The sequence below is a fragment of the Crocuta crocuta genome, unplaced genomic scaffold (assembly GCF_008692635.1).
Source record: "Crocuta crocuta isolate KB4526 unplaced genomic scaffold, BGI_CrCroc_1.0 scaffold219, whole genome shotgun sequence".
Classification (NCBI taxonomy): Eukaryota; Metazoa; Chordata; class Mammalia; order Carnivora; family Hyaenidae; genus Crocuta; species Crocuta crocuta.
In genome coordinates this window covers 3,924,558-3,943,307 of record NW_027551572.1, presented here as the reverse complement: position 1 = coordinate 3,943,307, position 18,750 = coordinate 3,924,558, and the positions used below count along the sequence as shown (strand labels likewise).

General features: G+C 35.6%; 1 protein-coding gene across 2 annotated transcripts in view; it reads left to right on the top strand.

The window, feature by feature from the left end:
• Positions 1-18,750, top strand: part of FASTKD1 (FAST kinase domains 1) — a 52,792-nt gene that overhangs the window by 9,893 nt on the left and 24,149 nt on the right. For both annotated transcript variants that reach the window (XM_077751122.1, XM_077751121.1), the window contains exons 2-3: positions 534-1,052; positions 3,655-3,723. In XM_077751122.1, the coding sequence (XP_077607248.1) occupies positions 676-1,052; positions 3,655-3,723 (446 nt within the window). In that variant the 5' untranslated portion in view covers positions 534-675. The remainder of the gene's footprint in view (positions 1-533; positions 1,053-3,654; positions 3,724-18,750) is intronic.

The following is an 18,750-nucleotide window of genomic DNA, read 5'->3' as shown; positions in this document are numbered from 1 at the left end:
CTCTGAATTAATGGCTGTTTCTTGTAAAAACATTGGAGGTGACATATTTATTTATTCCAAACAATTTGAGTCTTTTATTTATTTATTTTTAAATGCTTATTTATTTTTAAGGGGGGGGCAGAGAGAGAGGGAGACTGGATCCAAAGCAGGCTCTACACTGAGCGCGAAACTCAAACCTATGAACCCTGAGATCATGACCTGAAGCCAAAGTTGACCACTCAACCAACTGGGCCACCCAGGCACCCTGAATCTTTTATTTAAACAGATGGTTCTGAGTATACGATTTTTTTCTCTTCTGCTTTTATGGTCGAATTTGAAAACTATATATATGTTCACATTTAACAAACATTTTTAAAAGGGAGTGCAGAGAGAAACCCCTTTTCCTAGACACTTAATTTTGGAACAAATCCTGCAGTTTGCTTCAGACTAGGAACAAAATCTTAACTAGAGTTAATGCAGAAAAAACTTGTTATTTTAATTTAAATTTAGAAACTAATTTGGTATTAATCCATGTCAAACCAATCCTTTTACAGAAGCTGCATTTTGAAATGGGATTTGGAGTTATCATAATGGAAGCAAAATACGTGAAGGAAAAATAGTTCCCTTTTTACCAGGATATTACACCTGACTACTTGTTGCAAATGGTTTTCCTACCTAAGAAAACTTGTGACGGAAATGAAAAAATACCTTTTCTTAAAAGACTTATTGTTTGTAAATATGCTTCGCCTAAGAGCTGTTTGTCCATTCACCTGGAGAGTGTTTCAGTTTCAATCCTGCAGTTGTAAACCACTAATTAGCAAGATGATTAAGTGTACAGATGAAGAGCAAATCTTTGGTCTTATTCGAAACAACAAAGCCATGCTTTCAGAAAAGCAAGTGGAATGTGCATTTAATGTACTTTGTCAGTTTCAAAAGCAGAAGACCAGCTTTTTAAAAAATGTTGAGTGTATCAGAGACCATCCCCAGTTTCTTACTCTTCATAATTTAGCTACCAATCAAATGGAATGCATGAATGATGATACCCTGGTGAATGTGTTGTACCTCACGCAACAGTAAGTAATGTACTTTTAGATTTTATAGAAATAATTATAGTTTACTTTTATATTTCAATTTTCTAAAAATCTCTTTAAAATTAAAAACAATGTGTTTGTTTTCTCTGAAAATAGTATTCCTGATTGTATGGAATTTTAAAGATGTTTAGAGGATATTCTTTGTGGTAATCATATATATCAAATGTCCTGTTGTGAAACCTATGTATATACAATTTTTATTTGTTAGTCATAACTCAGTAAAGGTGGGAAAACATTAAAAAAATTTTTTTACATTGCTTGCAAAGGACTCCAGCCTTCAAAAGAACTGGTTTTTCTTAGTAAAATATTCAGCACGTATGTAAGAGAAAACACACACACACAAACACACACACAGAAGTTGTAGTTAGTCTGTTTCTTTGTCTCATTCATGGAAAAACAGCAGTTTTCTCACATGATTGGCCAACCTGTGAGGGCTATCAGTAGCGATAGGTGTCAGCATTGCACAAAAGAGAGATACAGTTGTTTTGATTAGGGAGACATCATATACAGGAAAGGGGCTTATGGCTTTACCTATTTGGGGGAGTGGTGTTAGACTAGAAAAAGAGTAGCTTTCCTTTTTTGTTTGTCTTGCTGTGGTTGCCAAGTTTTTCCTGTGAGGTACATGAAGAGAATATGTAATGATGATGGGCATCATTTACTTTCTCAATAGTCATGTTGGCTTGAAATGATGAATAGGATAAAATTCAACAAGTCTTTACTGCAGGACTCTTCAGAGGTTTTAATATATTAATGCATATCGTAAATCTCTGAGTGAGGGCAGTTTCCAAACGCACTTAACCACAAACCATTGTGTTAAACACCTCACAAGACTCATGTCTATTAGGCAGATGGAGGAATGCTGCTTGGTGATGATTTGCCTAAAAACTATATTTCTGTGTTTTCCTCCTAAGTCATATTTTATTAATGAAAGGATTTCAAGAGTAAAATATAACTTTGTCTTCAGAAACTGTTTTGTTTTAAAAACAGTATGTGGTTCAGTTTTGCTTCATGACTCAACCTGAAAGTCTCTGATTTTTGGGAAACAAACTAATATAGCGTAATGTTATAAAGATGTTGAAATTGGTTAAAAAGATTTTTTTTTATATCTATAATGTATAGTATATGTGGTTTAGTTATATAGAAAGTATTCATTGTTAATGAAGATCTACTGGAGGAGGAACTCATATGCTCTGATGGTACAATGTGTATCAAGAACTATAAAAATACCCTTGGATCCAATCATTTTGCTTCTAAAATTTATCTCTAAGAAAATAATCTGGGATATGAATGGATAAAGAAGATGTGGTATACACACACACACACACACACACACACACACTGAAGTATTACTCAGCAATCAAAAAGAATGAAATCTTGCCATTTGCAACTACGTGGATGGAACTAGAGGGTATTATGCTAAGAGAAATTAGTCAGAGAAAGACGAATATCATATGACTTCACTCACGTGTGGAATTTAAGATACTAAACTGATGAACGTAAGGGAAGGGAAGCAAAGATAATATAGAAACGAGGGAGACAAAACATAAGAGAGTCTTAAATACAGGAACAAACTGAGGGTTGCTGGAGAGGTTGGAGGTGTGGGGATGGGCTAAATGGGTAAAGGGCATTAAGAAAGACATTTGTTAGGATGAGCATTGGGTGTTATACATAGGGGATGAATCATTGGAATCTACTCCTGAAATCCTTATTGCACTATATGCTAACTAACTTGGATGTAAATAAGTAAGTAAATTATTGCAAAATAAAATCTGGGACACATATTAAGATTATTGTACACTGATATTCATCTCAGCATTATTTATAATATTGAAAAGCTAAAATTCTAATAGTAGGTGAATGTTTAAATGATATGTTCATTTAATGGAATTCTATACAATGTTTAAAAATTGTTTTGAACACTATGTAGTGTTAGGGGTAAATGACCACATTATAATATTAATCTCCTGAAAAAAAGGCTATAACAGTGTAAAAGTGGGGCGCTTGGCTGGCTCAGTCAGTGGAACATGTGACTCTTGATCTTGGGGTTGTGAGTTCGAGCCTCACATTGGGTGTAGAGATTACTTAAAAATAAAATCTTTTAACAAAATTTTAAAAAAGTGTGAAAGGAATATGTATATTTCATGTGTGTGTAGAAAAGATGACTGGAGCAAAATGCTACAAATTAATGATGGTGGCTATTTATGAGAGACCTATAAATGAGTTTTAGTACTCTATTCAAGCTTTTCTTTATTTTACAAACACTCTCCTATAAAAATATTTTTCTAATCAAAGTAGTATATGTTATATGTGCTTTTAAAATAATATGTATTATTGAATGTTTTATTGTTCAGTAGAAGGCATTGAACAGATAAAAGAATGAGAGAGTCCTGGGATAAAGTTTAGATGTTTATTATATTGTATCAAGAAATCAAAATACTGAAATGGGAATGGACAAGAAATAGGACTGTGTAAGAGTATAATAACTCGAGGTTCACTTTTGCATTATAATCGTTACTTGCATGATTGTTTTAATAATTTAAAAATGTTTATGTATGGAAAATTATTTTCTCTTGATTTTATTGAGGTGTGCTACTGAGGCCCAGAACCCACTGGCTGAAGCCCTATTTCCAGAAGCATGGAGAAGACTGGAAAGGCAAGTACTTTGGGTCATTGTCTAAGATCACAGTTATCCTAGTCAAGGTTAGCTCAGTGAAATCTTGTAGAGAAAGAATAGGGAGCTGCTGCCTAACTATCAAGCCTCACTGAAAAAAAAATTAGTTGAGGGTTTTTTGATTGTGTAAAGGAAAGGAATGAGGAATGTGTGTTTTCCTTAAGAGAAAGAAAGCTTGAATATTTGCTCTTTATTTATTAAAAAAATTTAAAGAAAAAATTTTAATGTTTATTTTCGAGAGAGAGAGAGAGAGAGAGAGAGAGAGAGAGGAAAGAGTGCAAGTGGGGGGAGGGGCAGAGAGAATCTGAAGCAGGCTCCAGGCTCCCAGTTGTCAGCATAGAGCCCAATGTAAGGCTCAAACTCACAAACTGCAAGATCATGACCTGAGCTGAAGTTGGACACTTAACCAAGTTACCAGTTCAATTTGCTCTTTAAATTAAGAGTAGAAACAGTGTGCTTTTCTACATGTATAATTAATTAAAATGTAAGTAAGATGGAGTAACAGCTATTTGGCTTTTTGAATCTTCTTTTCTGCAAGATTTTGCTTCAGAAAGAAAAGATTTGGAGCCATGACTGGTTCAGTGGCTAGGGTATGCGACTCTTGATCTTGGAGTCATGAGTTTGAGCCTATATTCAAGGCAGAGTTTACTTAAAAAGCCTAAGAAAAAAAAGAAAGGAAAGATTCTCTGAGTGATAAGCTGCCTATAAAAACCTAGAAATTCAGGACCCATAAAAGGAGAGAAAAGAAGGCACCAGTTTAGTAGAAAGGAAAACTATTCAATATTGTTTAGCAGCATTTGTAGGTACTTGCCTATCACTTCTTCTTTATAGAGAGACTATGAACATAACTTGTAGGTGACTTAGAAGCTTTTAAGTTCACTGCTGTGAATATGATCAGTTTAGACTTTTTCTGTACTTTACACAGCTATATTTGTAGCATGTTGCCATAATCAGTAATCATCTAGAAAAACGTAAAATTTGTTCATAGTATTCTTATGAGAATAGCAAAATCTATTCTATACAAAACCATATTATTTATACTATATAATAATATGTGAGAAACTCCATTTTATAAAAAAGCTGAGATAATAACAGATCTCTTTTTGGAAAATTATTAGCTATTTCTGAAAATGTTGAACTTTTTAATGTAGGATCAGCATAGCCTAGGTCTGTTATTAGTGGAGTAAAAAAAAAATGTTAGTGAAGAAAGGGAAAATCAAAGTGGAAAAGAGAAAGGAGGTTTAAAAACTATAGAACAGAGAGATGGTTCAAGATGGTGGCATAAGAAAACCCTCCTCACTCTACCAAAGACACACCAAATCTACAACTACATATAGAACATTTGCCTCTGAAAAAGACCTGGAGACCAGCTGAACAACTCCACAACAAAGATGGAAAGGCCACATTGAGACAGGTGGGAGAGGCAGAGACTTGGTCTCACTCAGAACCCCACTGCTGACTCAGTGACCCACAAGAGGGAGAGATCTAACAAATATGGAGCATATTCCTGAGGAGTGAGGGGTTTGAGCCCCACATCAGGAACCCCAACTCTTGGGACCTGTACCAGAAATAAGAGCTCACAAATGTCTGGCTTTGAAAACCAATGGGGCTTACATCAAGGAGACCCCAGGATTATAGGAAACTGGGACTCACTCTTAAAGTGCTCACATACAGACTTACTTGTCCTGGGACCCAGCATAAAAGTAGCAGGTTGGAAATGCCTAGGCCATGGGTGAAGGAGATTCACTGGATAAGCTTAAAGTGTCTGCCAGAGGGACAGAGGTCTATTGGAACTCTCTTTGGGTAAAGGCATTGGTGCGTACCATTTTGCACTCTTTCTACCTTGCTAGCACCAGCACTAGCAGGTGCCACTTTAGCACTTTCCTTCAGCCTTGTAAAAGCTGTTTGCCCTGCCTCTGTGTTCTTCTCTGGCTCTGCTCCACCAAACTTGTTGGGCCAGCGTGCCCTGGCGCTCTGCTCCCCACAGACCCGCAATGCTAAAACTGGTAGGCAGCTCTCTTTGCCTTGGCCTGGTCTCTTCCTTGACCCCAGCAAAGCTGGCAGGGTGTATGCAGTCCATAGTGGGAATGCTTTGAACACCTCCCTCTTGTAGCCAGCTGTGTTTGTGTTTCTGGGACCCATGGAACTGAAATAATCAGAGAGTTCTTGGCAGGCGAAAACCCGCATAGCAGACTGAAATACCCGTCTTCCTGTGTCCGCTCTACCAAAACTGAAGAGATGGCTCTTTTGCCTGATGCATAGATAGGAACAAACATTGAAAGTTAAGGAAAAATGAGGAAACAAAGGAATATGTTCCAAATGAAAGAAGAAGATAAAACCCCTGAAAAAAACCTTAATGGAACAGAGATAATGGGGTGTCTGGGTAGCTCAGTCGGTTAAGTGTCTGACTTTGGCTCAGATCATGATCTCACGGTTCAGTTCGTGAGTTCATGCTCTGCATGTACTGACAGCTTGGAGCCTGGAGCCTGCTTTGAATTCTGTGTCTCTGTCTGTCTCTGCTCCCCCCCGCTTGTGCTCTGTCTCTGTCTCTGTCACTCAAAAATAAATAAATGTTAAAAAAAAAAGCACACACAAGAAACAGAGATAAGTAACTTACCTGGTAAGGAATTCAAAGTAATGGTTATAAAAATGCTCACTGATCTCAGGAGAAGAATGTATAAACACAGAACTTCAACAAAGAGATAGAAAACCTAAGAAAGTACATGGAACTGAAGAACATAAAAACTTAAAGTTATACTATAGGGGTTCGATAGCAGACTAGATGGAGCAGAAGAAAGGATTGGTGACTTGGACCAGGGAAGTAGAAGTCATTCAAACAGAGCAGCAAGAAAAATAAAAAGATAACTTGAGGGGCCTATGAGACAACATCAAATGGAACAATGCTCATGTAATAGGTGTCCCATAAGGAGAAGAGAGAGAGAAAGGGATAAAAAACTTACTTGAAAAAATTATGGCTGAAAACTTCACTAACCCGAGGAAAGTAACAGACATTCAGATCTAGGAAGCCCAGAGAGTTTCAAATAAGATTAACACAAAGAGATTCACACCAAGACACATTATAATGAAAATGTCAAAAGTTAAAGAGAGAATCTTAAAAGCAGATTCTCATAACAGATTCACACCAAGACACATTATAATGAAAATGTCAAAAGTTAAAGAGAGAATCTTAAAAACAGATTCTCATAACAAGCAGAAGAAAAATAGCTTGTTATGTATGAGGGACTCCCTGACCCCCAGAATGTCATCAAGTTTTTCAGCAGAAAATTTGCAGGCCCAAAGGGAGTGGCATGATATATTTGAAGTGCTGAAAGCAAAAAACTTCCAACCAAGAATACTCTACCTGACAAAATTATCATTCAGAATTGAAGGAGAGAAAGAGTTTTCCAGATAAGCAAAAACTGAAGAAGTTTCACCTCTACTAAACTGGACTTCTAAGACACATTAAAGGGACTACTTTAAGCTGAAGAAAAAGGCCAACTATTAACAAGAAAACATGAAAGTAAGTGTCTCTCTGGCAAAGATAAGTATATATTAAGGGTAGTGGACTAATTACTTATTTTAGTATGAAGGTTAAGAGGCAAAAGTAGTAAAAATAAGTATAACTACAACAATTAAGGGATATACAAAATAAAAATATGTAAAATGTGGCATCAAAAACGTAAAATGTGGGAAGGGGAATGAAAATAGTTTTAGAATACATTCAAACTTAACTTGCTATCAACTTAAAATAAACTGGTATGTGCACAGGCTGATATATGTAAGCCTCAGGGAAAACACAAAGCAAAAACCTATGGTATATATACAAAAAATCATGAGAATGGAATCTAAACATAACACTAAAGAAAGGCATCAAACTACAAGGGAAGAGAGCAAGAGGACAAAGGAGCAGAGAAGAACTACAAAACAACCAGGAAACAGTTAACAAAATGACAATGAATACGTACCCATCTATAAATACTTTAAACATAAATGGACCAACACCCACTTCTGGCTCCATGGCTTCAGCATGGTTGCTTTAGGTGTGTGGAGGCTACACAACAGCATGGTGGATTGGGCGGGCAGCCAGTGGTGACTCCAGTGAGTGCTGATCTGGGGGGAACTGGGGAACCAGAAGCTTGGCTGAATCCTCATAGGACTGTTTTTCTCCACCTAGACAGAGCCTGGCTGCCAACCCCTCTGGCTTGGACCCCTTACAGAGTTCCCAGACTGATCTTACACATATGGCCTCCAAAGAAAGGCCAGCTCTGAAAGAAAGCCCAAAGGGAGAAGTTTGCAAGATGAGTTGTACTGCTGTCATAGAAAATGGATGCTGGATTACAGGCATGGCAGCCCAGGCAGCAGGAGAAGTTGCAGGAAGAAGAAAGGAGGCAGAAAAATGCTCTTAAACCCAAACGGGCTCTACAGTAGAATCCACTACTAAGTCAATAAGTAGCAATTACCGTTTCCCTTCACTAGCCTCTTTCTGGCTTTCTTGTGTTCTTTTTTTTTTTTTTTTGTAATGTTTATTTATTTTTGATAGAGGGAAAGCACGAGCAGGGGAGGGGCAGACAGAGGATCTGAAGCAGGCTCTATGTTGTGGGGCTCAAACTCATGAACCATAAGATCATGACCTGATATGGCTTTCTTTTCTATCATCCATATGCCTCATCCTAGCCAGAAGAGAGCCTTTATGTTCCCCATCTGTCTTCCGAGCATAAGAGCTTGGATACGAGGAAGAATGGGTTGTCAGATCACTGCCTTGAGAGGTTGTCTCAGTCCCCTCATCCCTGGCTCCATTCCAGTTCAGCAGGATCTTGCTCTGAGATACTTACCCCTTTTGCAGACCATAGGACTGGCCCAACTATGAACTGTAGATGCTCTGAGAAAATGAAGAAGGGGCAACAGTTTTCCTGGTCTTAGCTGGCATTCAAGCCTTTAACAGCCCATATACAGCTCAGGCTGTGTGCCAGAATTCATTTCATAAATGTTTTGATGAAAAGGGCACACANCCCCGCCATGGACTAAATTCTTCAATCAAAAGATGTAGAATGGATGAATGGATAAAAAAGCAAGACCCTTGTATATGCTGCCTATAAAAGACTCACCTTAGATGTAATGACACAGGCTGAAAGTGAAGAGATGGAAAAAGATGTTTCATATGAATGGAAACCAAAAGTAAGCTGGGTAGCTATACTTATATCAGATAAAATGGACTTAAAACACTAATAAAAGAAAAAGGTGGGCATTACATAATGATAAAGGGGTCAATCTAGCAGAAAGAGACAACATTTGTAAATATTTATGCACCCAATATAGGAGTACCTAAAAGTATAAAGCAATATTAACAGACCTAAGAGAAATTGACAGCAATACAATGATAGTAAGGGCCTTTAATATCTCTCTTACATGAATGAATAGATCATCCAGACAGAAATAATAAGGAGATATCAGCCTTAAAACACATTAGACCAGATGGATTTAGATATATACAAAACATTTTACTGAAAACCAGCAGAATATACATTCTTCTTAAGTGCATGTGGAACAGTCTCCAGGAGAGATAATATGTTTAGCCACAAAACAAGTCTGAAAAAATTTTAGAAGATTGAAACCCTATCAAGCATCTTTTCAGACCACAATGGTATGACATTGGAAATCAATCACAAAACCTGGAAAAATTACAAATATGTGGAGATTTGACAACTTGCCACCAGACAACCAACGGACAGTTAAAAAATTAAAAGAAGTTAAAAAATAACCTTGAGACAAATGAAAATGAAAATACAGCTTTCCAAAATCTGTGGGATGTAGCAAAAGCAGTTTTAACAAGGAAGTTCATAGTAATACAGACCTACTTAAAGAAACAAGTAAAATCTTCGGGTGCCTGGATGGCTTAGACAGTTAAGTGTCTGACTCTGGTTTTTGGCTCATGATCTCGCAGTTTGAGTTCAAGCCCCACATCAGGCTCTGCACTGATGAGCCTGCTGGGGCTTATCTGTTTCCCACTCTCTGGCTCTCTCTCGCTCTCTCTCTCTCTCTCTCTGTTTCTCCCTCTCTCTCTCTGTTTCTCTTAAAAACAAACGAAAATAAACATTTATAAAAATAGAATGAATAAATATAGTTGTACATATTAAAAAAAAGAAACAAGTAAAATCTCAAATAAACAATTTATACTTAAAGGAACTAGAAAACAGAGCAAATGAAACCCAAAGTTAGTAGAAGGAAGGCAATAACAAAAGTCAGAGAAGAAATGAATGCAATAGAAACTAAAGAGACAATAGAAAAGATCAATAAAACTAAGAGCTGGTTCTTTGAAAAGATAAACAAAATTGGAAAACCTTTAGCTACAGTTACTAAGAAAAAAAGAAGGCTTAAATAATGGAATCAGATGGAAGAGGGAACATTACAACTGATACTAAAATAATGCAAAGACTGTGATAAACAACTGTATACCAACAAATTAGACAACTTAGAAAAAATGGGTAAATTTCTAGAAACAGACAATCGTATATGAGTAAATCATGAAGAAATAGAAAATCTGAGTAGACCAATTACTAGCAAGGAGATTGAGTCAGTAATCAAAAAACTCCCAACAAATAGAAGTCCAGGACCAAACAGCTTTAATGGTGAATTCTAGCAAATATTCAAAGAAGATTTAATACCTATTTTTCTCAAACTTTCACAAAAAATTGAAGAGGAGGGAACACTTCCAAACTCATCTTACAAGCCCATCATTGCTCTGATACCAAAATCAGACAAGGGCACCATAAAAAAAGAAAATTACAAGTCAGTATGAACATAGATGTAAAAATCGTCAACAAAATATTAGCAAACCGAAAGTCAATAATACATTAAAAAGGTCATCTGCCGTGGTCAAATGGGATTTATTCCAAGGATGCAAAGATGGTCAACATCTGCAAATCAATGTGATACTCCACATTAACAAAATGGAGGATAAAAATTATATGATCATCTCAGTAAATGTAGGAAAAGCATTTGGCAGAATTCAGCATTGATTTATGATAAAAATACTCTCAACAAAGCAAATATAGAGGGAATGTCCCTCATAATAAAGGCCATAAATTATATTCCTACAGCTAAGACCATACTCTATGATAGAAAGCTGAAAAATTTCCCCCTAAGATCATGGGTAAGACAAAGATGTCCACCCTTATCACTTTTATTCAATATACTATTGAAAATTCTAGTCAGAGCAGTTGGGCAAGAAAAAGAAATAAAATGCCTCCAAATTGGAAAGGAAGAAGTAAAGCTGTCACCATTTACAGATGACATGATTTTGTATAAAGAAAACCCAAAAGATGCTACCAAAAACCTGTGAGAAGTAATAAATTGAGTAAAGTTATAGGATACAAAGTCAATACATAAAATATCTGTTGCACTTTTGTACACTAACAACAAACTATTAGAAGACAAAATNTGGGTGTTATGTGGAAACTAATTTGACAATAAACTATTTGCAAAAAAACAAAACAAAAAAAAGACAAAATTAAGAGGACAATACCATTTATAATTGCTTCAAAAGAAATTAAACACCTAGGAATAAATGTAAACAATGAGGTGAAAGACTTGTACACTGAAAACTAAGACATAGGTGAAAGAAATCAAAGAAGACACAAATAAATGGAAAGATATTCCATAGTCATAGATTGAAAGAATTTATATTGTCAAAATGTCTATATTACACCAAATAACATATAGATTCAACACAACCCTATCAAAATTCCAATGGGATTTTCCACAGAAATAGAACAAACAATCCTAAAGTTTGTATGGAGCCATAAAAGATCCCTAAAAACCAAAACAATCTTCAGAACAGAGGAGGCACTATGCACCCTAATTGCAAATCATATTAGAAATCTGTAGTGATCAAAACAGTATGTTATTGGCATAAAAGCAGATACATAGATCAGTGGAACAGAATAAAAAGCCCAGAAATAAACCTGTGCACACATGGTCAGTTAATTTACAACAAAGGTGGCAAGAATAACAATGGGGAAAAGGCAGTCTCTTCACTAAATGGTGCTAGGAAAGTTGAACTGCCACATGCCAAAGAATGAAACTGGACCGCTATCTTATGCCATACACAAAAATAAACTCAAAATTGAATAAACACTTGAATACAAGACCAAATGGCATAAAATTCCTAGAAGAAAACATAGGCAGTAAGTTCCTTGAAATTGCTCTTAGTGATATTGTTTTGGATCTGATTCCCAAGGGCAATGGCAACAAAAGCGTAATAACCAAGGAGACAACATTACCCAAAAAGCTTTTGCACAGTGAAGAAAATCATCAACAAAATGAAAAGACAACCTACTGAATGGGAGAAGATATTTGCAAATCATGTAACTGAATAGAGGTTAATATCCAAAATACAGAAGGAACTACAACTCAACAACAACAACAACACAAATGTGATTAAAATATGGGCCGAGTAGGGGCGCCTGGGTGGCTTAGTCGGTTAAGCGTCCGATTTTTGCTTAGGTCATGATCTCGCGGTTTGTGGGTTCGAGCCCCACTCGGGCTCTGTGCTGACTGCCAGCTCAGAGCCTGGAGCCTGTTTCAGAGTCTGTGTCTCCCTCTCTCTCTGGCCCTCCCCTGCTCATGCTGTCTCTCTCTCTCTCTCTCTCTCCTAGAAATAAAAAAAAAAATATATATATATATATAAAAATATGGGCAGAGTAAATGAATAGATCTTTTTCCAAAGAAGATATACAGGGGCACCTGGGCGGCTCAGTCAGTTAAGCTCAGATCATGACTTTGGCTCCGGTCATGATCTCAGGATTTGTGAGATTGAGCTTCATGTTGGGCTCTTTGTTGATGGCTCGGAGCCTGGAGCCTGCTTTGCATTCTGTGTCTCCTTCTCTCACTGCCCCTCTCCCACTCATGCTCTGTCTCTGTGTCTCTCAAAAATAAATTAACATTTAACAAAAAAAAAAAAAAGACATACAAATGGACAACGGTCACATGAAACTATGCTCAGCATCACTAATCGCTGAAAATGCACATCAAAACCACAATTAAGTATCATCTCACACCTGTCAAAATGGCCATTATCAAAAAGACAAAAAGTAACAAGTCTTGGCAAGGTTGTGGGGCAAAGGGAACCCTCTTACACTAATGGTGGGAATGTAAGTCAGTACAGCCACCATCAAAAACATTATGGAGGTTCTACAAAAACTAAAAATGGAACCACTGTATGATCCAATAAGTCCTCCTCTGGGTATTTATCCAAAGAAAATAAAAACACTAATCAAAGATATATGCACCCTTATGTTCATTGTAGCATTATCTACAATTTTCAAGATATGAAAACAACCAAAGGGTCCACTGATGGATGAACGGATGAAAAAGATGTAGCATATATATATGTGTGTATATATATATATATATACACACACACACATATGTATATATACAGTGGGATGTCAAACTCCCCAAAATCAAAAGTCCAGGACCAGATGGCTTCACAGGCAAATTCTACCAAACAGAAAAGTTACTATCTATTCTTCTCAAACTACTCCAGAAAATAGAAGAAGGAAAACTCCCAAATTTATTCTGAGACCAGCATCACCCTGATACCAAAACCAGATAAAGACACCACAAAAAAAGAAAGCTACAGACCCATATGTCTCATGAATATAGATGGAAACATAGTGAAATATTAGTAAACCGAATTCAACAATACGTTTAAAAAATTATATATCATGATCAAGTGCGATTTATTCCTGGGATGCAAAGTTGGTTTAATATTCACAAAATAATCAGTGATACTTCACATCAATAAAAGAAAGGATAAAAAACATATGATCATTTCATTAGATGCAGAAAAAGCATTTGACAAAGTACAACATCATTCATGATAAAAACCTTCTGCAAATTAGGTCTAGAGAGAACATAGCTGAACATAATAAAGACCTTATATGCAAAACCCATAGCCAGCATCATACTTAATGGTGAGAAACTGAGAGCTTTTCCACTGAGTCCAGGAACACGACAAGAATGTCCACTCTCACCACTTTTATTTTACATAGTACTGGAAGTTCTAGTCACAGCAATTAGACAACATAAAGAAATAAAAGGCATTCAAATTGTAAGGAAGAAGTAAAACTCAATATTTGCAGATAACATGATATTGGATAGAGAAAACCCTAAATACTCCGCCAAAAAACTATTGAACTGATAAATGAATTCAGTAAAGTCACAGAATACCAGATCAATGCTCAGAAATCTGTTGCATTCCTATACATTAATTATGAAGCAGCAGTTAGTGAAATTAAAACAATCCCGTTTACAGTTGCACCAAAACCAATAAAATATTTAGAAATAAACTTAGCCAAAGTCGTGAAAGACTTTACTTTGAAAACTATAAAACATTGTTGAAAGAAATTCAAGATGATGCAAAGAAATGGAAAGACTTTCCATGCTCATGGGTACGAAGAACAAATATTGTTATATTGTTAAAATGTCTATACTATCCAAAGCAATCTACAGATTTAACGCAATCTCTATTAAATTTTTTCCACAGAACTAGAACAAACAATCCTAAAGTTTGTATGGAACTACAAAACAAAACTGGAGGTATCACAATTCCAGATTTCAAGTTATATTACAGAACAGTAGTAATTAAAATAGTATGATACTGGTATGAAACTAGACACATAGATAAATGCAATAGAACAGAAAATCCAGAAATAAATTCACAATTATATGGTCAATTAATCTTCAACAAAGGAGGAGTGAATATACAATGGAAACAAGATAATCTCTTCAACAAGTGATGTTGGGAAAATTGGACAGCCACAGGCTACACCAAATAAATGCAGAGCATTAAAGACACAAATGTGAGACCTGAAGCCATACAAATCTTTGAAGTCAGCACAAGCAGTAATTTCTCTGACCTTGGCCATAGCAACATTTTTCTAGATACATCTCCTAAGGCAAGGGAAATAAAAGCAAAGATAAACTATTGGGGTTACATAAAAACATAGCAAAGGAAACAACAAAACTAAAAGGCAACCTACTGAATTGGGGAAGATTTTTGCAAATGACATATCCAATAAAGGGTTAATGTCCAAAGTATATAAAGAACTGATATAACTCAACACCCAAAGAACAAATAATCTAATAGAAAAATGGGCATGAACAGATATTTCTCCAAAGAAGACATCCAGATGGTCACAGACACATGAAAAGATGCTCAGCATCATTCACCATCAGGAAATGCAAACCAAAACTACAATTAGATAAAACCTCATACCTGTCAGATTGGCTAAAATCAACAACACAAGAAACAACAGGTATTGTTGAGGATGTGGAGAAAAAGGAATCCTCTTGCACTGTTGGTGGGAATGTAAACTTGTGCAGCTGGTGTGGAAAACAGTATGAAAGTTCCTCAAAAAATAACAAATAGAATGACCCTTTGATTCAGTAATTGCACTGGGTATTTACCCCCAAAATACAAAAACACTAATTCAAAGGGGGATACATGCACCCAGATGTTTATAGCAGCATTATTTACAATAGCTAAACTATGGAAGCAGCCCAAGTGGCCATTGATAGATGAATGGTAAAAAAGATATGGTGTGTAACTATACAAAGGAATATTATTGAATCACAAAATATAGTGAAATCTTAACCATTTGCCACAGCATTGATGGAGCTAGAGAGTATAATGCTAAATGAAATAAGTCAGCCCGAGAAAGAGAAATACCATACGATCTATCTCATATATAGACTTTAAGAAACAAAACAAATAAGCAAAGGAAAAAAAGAGAGAGAGAAAACCAAGAAACAGACTGTTAACTATGGAAACAAACTGATGGTTACCAGAAGGGAGGTGAGTTGGGGGATGGCTGAAATAGGTAATGGAGATTAAAAAGTAAAAAACAAAACCAAACCAAAAACTCTTAGGAGAACAACTTTCCTAAACCAATTGGAAACCCACATCAGAAAAGAAAGAATTGACTAAAATACAGAAGAAACAGTAGGATATTTATCGATAGACAGAGGAGCAGGCTTATCACTGGTTATTATTATACCATCTCATGCCCTTTAGCATATTGCTGCTTAAAACGTAAACCATGATAAAAATCTTACAACTGTGGTTATGCATGAGTGAGCTCTGTGGGCCTTTGTTATATTGACTGAATTAAGTTAAACAGGATCAAACAGTTCTTTGGGCTGAGAAATTCTACATTCATTTACTACATTGTGCTTTTAGTAAATCTCATGACCTAAACCCATATTCCATTTTTCCATTCTCTTTATCTGTAATATCTTTTATTGAGAATAAGGAAAATAATGTTATTTCTATTATGAACAGTATAAACTACTGGATCTGTGGGGTTAAATTTGGTCATTGTTGACAGTCAAAACTTTTTCTTTAAAGCAGCATTGTAATGTGTATTATGTGGCTCAAACAAATCGCTTGTAAAATAGATACCTTCTTTTTGTTTTTTCTATTAAACGTTAAATTACAAATGAACAATTGTACTTCCAAGTCAATTAGACTTAAAAAAAACTTTTTCACTTCAAAATAGCTTAGAAAATTTTATTCTATATGTTTTTATTTTTAGCAGTACTTTTTTTCATGATAATATATGAAAATTTTTAAAACTAATTTGTATTCCACATATAGAATTTTTAAGTGTCATAAAATAACATTAACTTGAGTTTTTATTGTCTCTGTAGCCTATGATGTTAATTTTTTGTTACATTAATTATTAATGATTTTGCCAAAATACTTATAAATGTTATATAAATATAATTTATGATTCAAATAGATTATATTATTATGGATTAGTACTATATGGTGGATTATTCTAAGGGTAATTAGCATGTATTTGAAATTCAGATTTATAAATCTATTATGGAAGGTTTTAAACATTTATAAAACTAGAGAGATTAGTATAATGAACTCCCATGTACTCATCATCCAGCTTCAACAACTGCCAACATGAAGCAGTCTTGTTTTATCTAGGTCACCTCCCATTTTCTCCCTAGGCCTCAGTATAGTTTAAATTGTTATATCATTTCATCTGTAAATACTTTAGTGTGCATTTCTGAGAGACAAACACTCTTTTAAAAATGTATATAATCGCTGGACACCTGAGTAGCTTAGTTGGTTACATATCTGACGCTTGATCTCAGCTCAGGTTGTGGTCTCAGGGTTGAAAGTTTAAGCCTCGTGTTGGGCTTCACTCTGTGTGTGAAGCCTACTTGATAAAAAAAAATAAAAGAGTGGAAAATAAGACTAAGAAATATTGAAATCTAGATATAATCATTAATAAAAATATATATAATCACAATACCATTATCATTGCTATGAAAATAAATAATTCATCAATATCACCTAATACCCAATCTGTGTTCAGATTTACTTGATTGCTCTATAAAGGTCTTTTTTTTTTTTAATTTTTTTAATGTTTTTTATTTATTTCTAGGAGAGAGAGAGAGAGACAGCGTGAGCAGGGGAGGGTCAGAGAGAGAGGGAGTGACAGACTCTGAAACAGGCTCCAGGCTCTGAGCTGGCAGTCAGCACAGAGCCCGACGCGGGGCTCGAACCCACGAACCGCGAGATCATGACCGAAGCGAAAGTCGGACGCTTAACTGACTAAGCCACCCAGGCGCCCCTATAAAGGTCTTTTTATAGACAGTTTGTTTAAATCAGGATCCAAACAAGATCCATACATTATATTTGGACACTTTTTGTCAAGTGTCTATCTCTCATTTTGTAAGTAAACATTAGATTGAAGAATATCATCATATTACACTAATCAGAAGTGTACAGCTTGATGAATTTTCACATACTGATCACTTCTGTGTAATAGCACTGGGATTAGAAACAGAACATCACTAATTCCCCAGAAGTTCCCTTCATGCTTTCTTCTAGTCACATCCCCCTACCCTGAGAATAACTGCTATGTTGACTTCTACTTATTATTTTAAACGTGCATTTATTTATTTTGAGAGAGAGAGGGAGGGGGAGAGAGAATCCCAAGCACGCTCTGTGATGTCAGTGCAGAGCCAGACATGGGACTTGATCTCACAAACCAAGATCATGACCTGACCTGAAATCAAGAGTGGACCCCCAACTGACTGAGCCACACAGGCGCCCCTGTCTTGACTTTTAATACCATGAATTAGTTTTGTTTTTATAGGAATGGAATCCTATGGTATATACTCTTATGTCTAGCTTAGTTTGCTTAATATGTTTTAAAGATTCCCCCATGATGTTGCATGGTTCAGTCATTTGTTCTTTTTTATTGCTGTGTAGTATTTTGTGAATATGTACAATTTATCCAGTGTACTTTTGATAGATATTTTGATTGTTTGCAGTTTTTTAGTCATATATTGTGCTGCTGTGGACTTTCTTCTGCTTGTCTTAGTAAATTGAGAGTCTTGTTTTTTTTTTTTCCTCAAGAGTCTTAAAATCTATAACAATTCTCCTTTCCTCTCTGTTGTCTTGCCACTTGTTGAAGAAATAGAATTATTTTTCATATAGAAAAATTCTGGGGGCGCCTGGGTGGCTTAGTCGGTTAAGCATCTGACTTTCGCTTAGGTCATGATCCCACGGTTTGTGGGTTCGAGCCCCGCGTCGGGCTCTGTGCTGACTGCCNCTCTCTCTCTCTCTCTCTCCCCCCTAGAAATAAATAAAAATATATAAAAAAAAAGAAAAGAAAAATTCTGGAGTTTTTAACAACATTGTTGTAACAGTGGCTGTTTTGTTAATGTTCAACCTAGTGTTGAAATTGTTCTGTCACCTCAAAAAATTAAGTGACTCAAATAATTTTGTGATTTTTCCCTTTTAAAAATCTTCCAATAGTATCTGACTTTTTAATTGTTACTTTTATAATAACAAATAACATTTTAGAAACATTCCTTTTATATTAATAATGTGTGAGTAGTATATTAGTACTTTTGATTGCTTTTTATTTTATAACTGTATTGTGTTTTAAGTGAAAGAAAATAGTAATGATCTCCTTTGTA